This window comes from Morone saxatilis, unplaced genomic scaffold (genome assembly GCF_004916995.1).
Source record: "Morone saxatilis isolate NCDOM2014 unplaced genomic scaffold, NCSU_SB_2.0 Contig9, whole genome shotgun sequence".
In the NCBI taxonomy this organism is placed as follows: Eukaryota; Metazoa; Chordata; class Actinopteri; family Moronidae; genus Morone; species Morone saxatilis.
In genome coordinates, this window is record NW_023340268.1 from 5609816 (window position 1) to 5612474 (window position 2659).

A 2659-nucleotide genomic window follows, 5' to 3' on the forward strand; every position below is an offset into this window, starting at 1 on the left:
TTACATTCATAACTAAGTAATCCTTGCTTAATTTAATACACTCAATATGTTTTGCTGCTACTGCATTAGTTGGTCTGTTACAAACACGGTCCTGCTGTCATAATTACTCACAACATTAGTTACTCACTATGACGTTTGCTTACAACTACAGTGCCCAGCTGTTTAAGGATATCCCCTTAGCCTTTTTAAATAATGAAAGTATACATTTGTGACCCACTTTTGAAGATTTATGTCTTCAATAGGAACCAATGGGCTCTTGGTGAGAGCTACATACAGGGTAGGGAAGTTATTGTGAGACGGACTAATGAATTGTGTGGTTTTGGTCTTCTTATGGGATTTGTTAATGATGAGAAATATAAAAGAACGCCACCATTATCCTTTAAAAATGAATTATATTACTTACATAAACTGTAAGTTAATACAACACTTGATATGTTATCATTTCTCTATTTTCTGCCCCCATCTGCTTGGAGGTCAGAGGTCACAGTCGACCACAGGACTCAATTCCCTGCACAAGGACAGTGTTTTGGATGTTTGCCGACAAGGGAGTCACAGCTCAAAGATTCCAGCTTTCTAGGACACCCCGCTGTCCTCCAAACAGAAGAGAGTCAAGAGAAGCATGAGAGAAGTTTTTGTGCATTCCCTTTTCTTCATCATTATTTTCTTAAAAATCAGAATAACCTACTTGATTTTTTTCTTTCTTTTCTAACAGCTGCTTGTGTTCCAGTTCATCTGCAGTTCAAGCAAGCTCCGTGATAAATGGGCCCCATTGAACAGTGGGTAAAAAAACTATTTTTGAGGCGTGGGGTTTCACAGTAAAAGAAACAACTACAGCAGAGGGACGGAGAAGGATGAAGGATGAATGTTGTTATGTCTTGTGCGGAGGAGGGACGGCCAAAGCAAGCAGGAGCGTAATTTACTGCCGGTCCCTCACAGGGAGTCCATAACTCACAGGACACTCATGGCCTCATGGCGTCTGTGGGCGTTTCCTTCAGGACAGTGTTTTTAATTTTCACTAGCTACGTATTTATTTATTTTTTTTGCAACTTAAAGGGGATTACAGACAATTACGTGTTCTGTAAATACAGTTATGTTTTCCAGGAATCTCAGAAAAATTATCGTAATGGAGTCAGACATGTGCTCAGATCCTTTACTTAAGGAAAGTAACAATACTACAGTGTAAAATTACTCTGCTATGAGTAAAAGTCCTGAAAGACTCAAGTATTTTTATTTAAATGTATTTAAAGTGTCCAAGGTAAAATTAATTTGATCATTTTTAGTGATGCATTCACATGTATGCAGCATTTTAATGTTATAGCAGGTGGAGGTAATTCTAACTATTTCCTATACTCTTTAAGGCAGTAAAGCAATACATCATATTTATGATATAGAGCTAAGACGAATACTTTATCAACAGAACATTAATCAGCACCTATTTTAATAATGATTCATTGTCATATTTCAATACAATTCTCAACTATTCTCTGGTTTCAGCTGAGGATTAGCTGCTTTTAAATCATTATAAACTGAATATCTTTGGGTTTTAATTCTATGATGCATTTTTAACTAGACCACATGATTAATTGATTCATTAAAATAATGGTTGTCAGATTAATCTACAAGTAAAACAAATGTGAGTTGCAGCTCTAATTTATAAAATCTTGATTTGTAAAGTAACCATAGCTTTCAAATAGATGTAGTGGAGTAAAATGTATAATATATCCCTCTGAAATGTAGAAGTATAAAGTAGAAGCATGAAATGAAAATACAAATATTTAAAAATTGGGATTAAGTACAGTAATTGAGTACTTTGTTACTTTCCACCAGCGTACAGGTTGAGCTCACCTTGTCATTATGACCGATGATTTCTTTACATTCCTGGCAGGTCTTGGCGTACAGGCGGTCGTAGCAAGGGATGCAGTGAGGCTGTTCCTCCACCTGGATGTATTTGCGTCCGCACAGGGACTCGTTGCAGTTTTTGCAGTCGAACCGGTCACTCATTATGTCTCTCTCTGGCTGACCTCCTGCAAAACAGAGAATTCACAGGCACAGTTTAGCTTTCACTATCAGTGAGAAGACAGCGCAGGAAGGAGGAGGAATGAGATTAGCAAGACAGAGAGAAAAAACAGTAAGAAGGGAGGTTGATAGTTTTTGGATATACAGCTGGGAAAAAAAAAACCAGCAGAATATTTTAGAGCACAAGTGCTTTTTCATGTAGTCAAAGCTTTATAGATCGTAGGAACTAAAAACACACTAAAAGCAGAGGACGGTGTACACAACATCAAATCAAACATTAAAAGAAGGTGAGTTTTGAGTAACTTCTTCACAGATGGCTGCAGTCATGGATGTGTTTGTGGATAGAGTTCCCCAGGGAGGAGGGCAGCTATGGAAAAGGTTTGGTTGCTTTATTCCTGGAGAGTGGGAACAGGAGGTTTGTCGTCAGAGGAACGGACGCTTTGGGAGGTGGAGAGGGAAGGTCTGTGAGGTTGGACGGGTTATGGAGGGCTTTGTAAGTTAAGACAAACAAGCTTGGAATTAATTGTGGGACAGGGAGCCCAGTGCATGCTCTTTAGGACATGGGAGTGAGTGAGCAGGCGAGCAGCTGAGTTTTGGACGTACTGGAGTTTATTTAGGACTAATATTGGCTGCATCCCTTCGG

The 2659-nt window shown here is 38.8% G+C and overlaps 1 protein-coding gene across 1 annotated transcript in view; it reads right to left on the bottom strand.

Annotated features, from left to right (window-relative positions):
* The window catches only part of fhl3b (four and a half LIM domains 3b), a 19748-nt gene that overhangs the window by 5118 nt on the left and 11971 nt on the right, over positions 1-2659 (bottom strand). Inside the window, exon 2 of the mRNA XM_035682044.1 lies at positions 1846-2024. Coding sequence (XP_035537937.1) covers positions 1846-2001 — 156 coding nt within the window. The 5' untranslated portion in view covers positions 2002-2024. The remainder of the gene's footprint in view (positions 1-1845; positions 2025-2659) is intronic.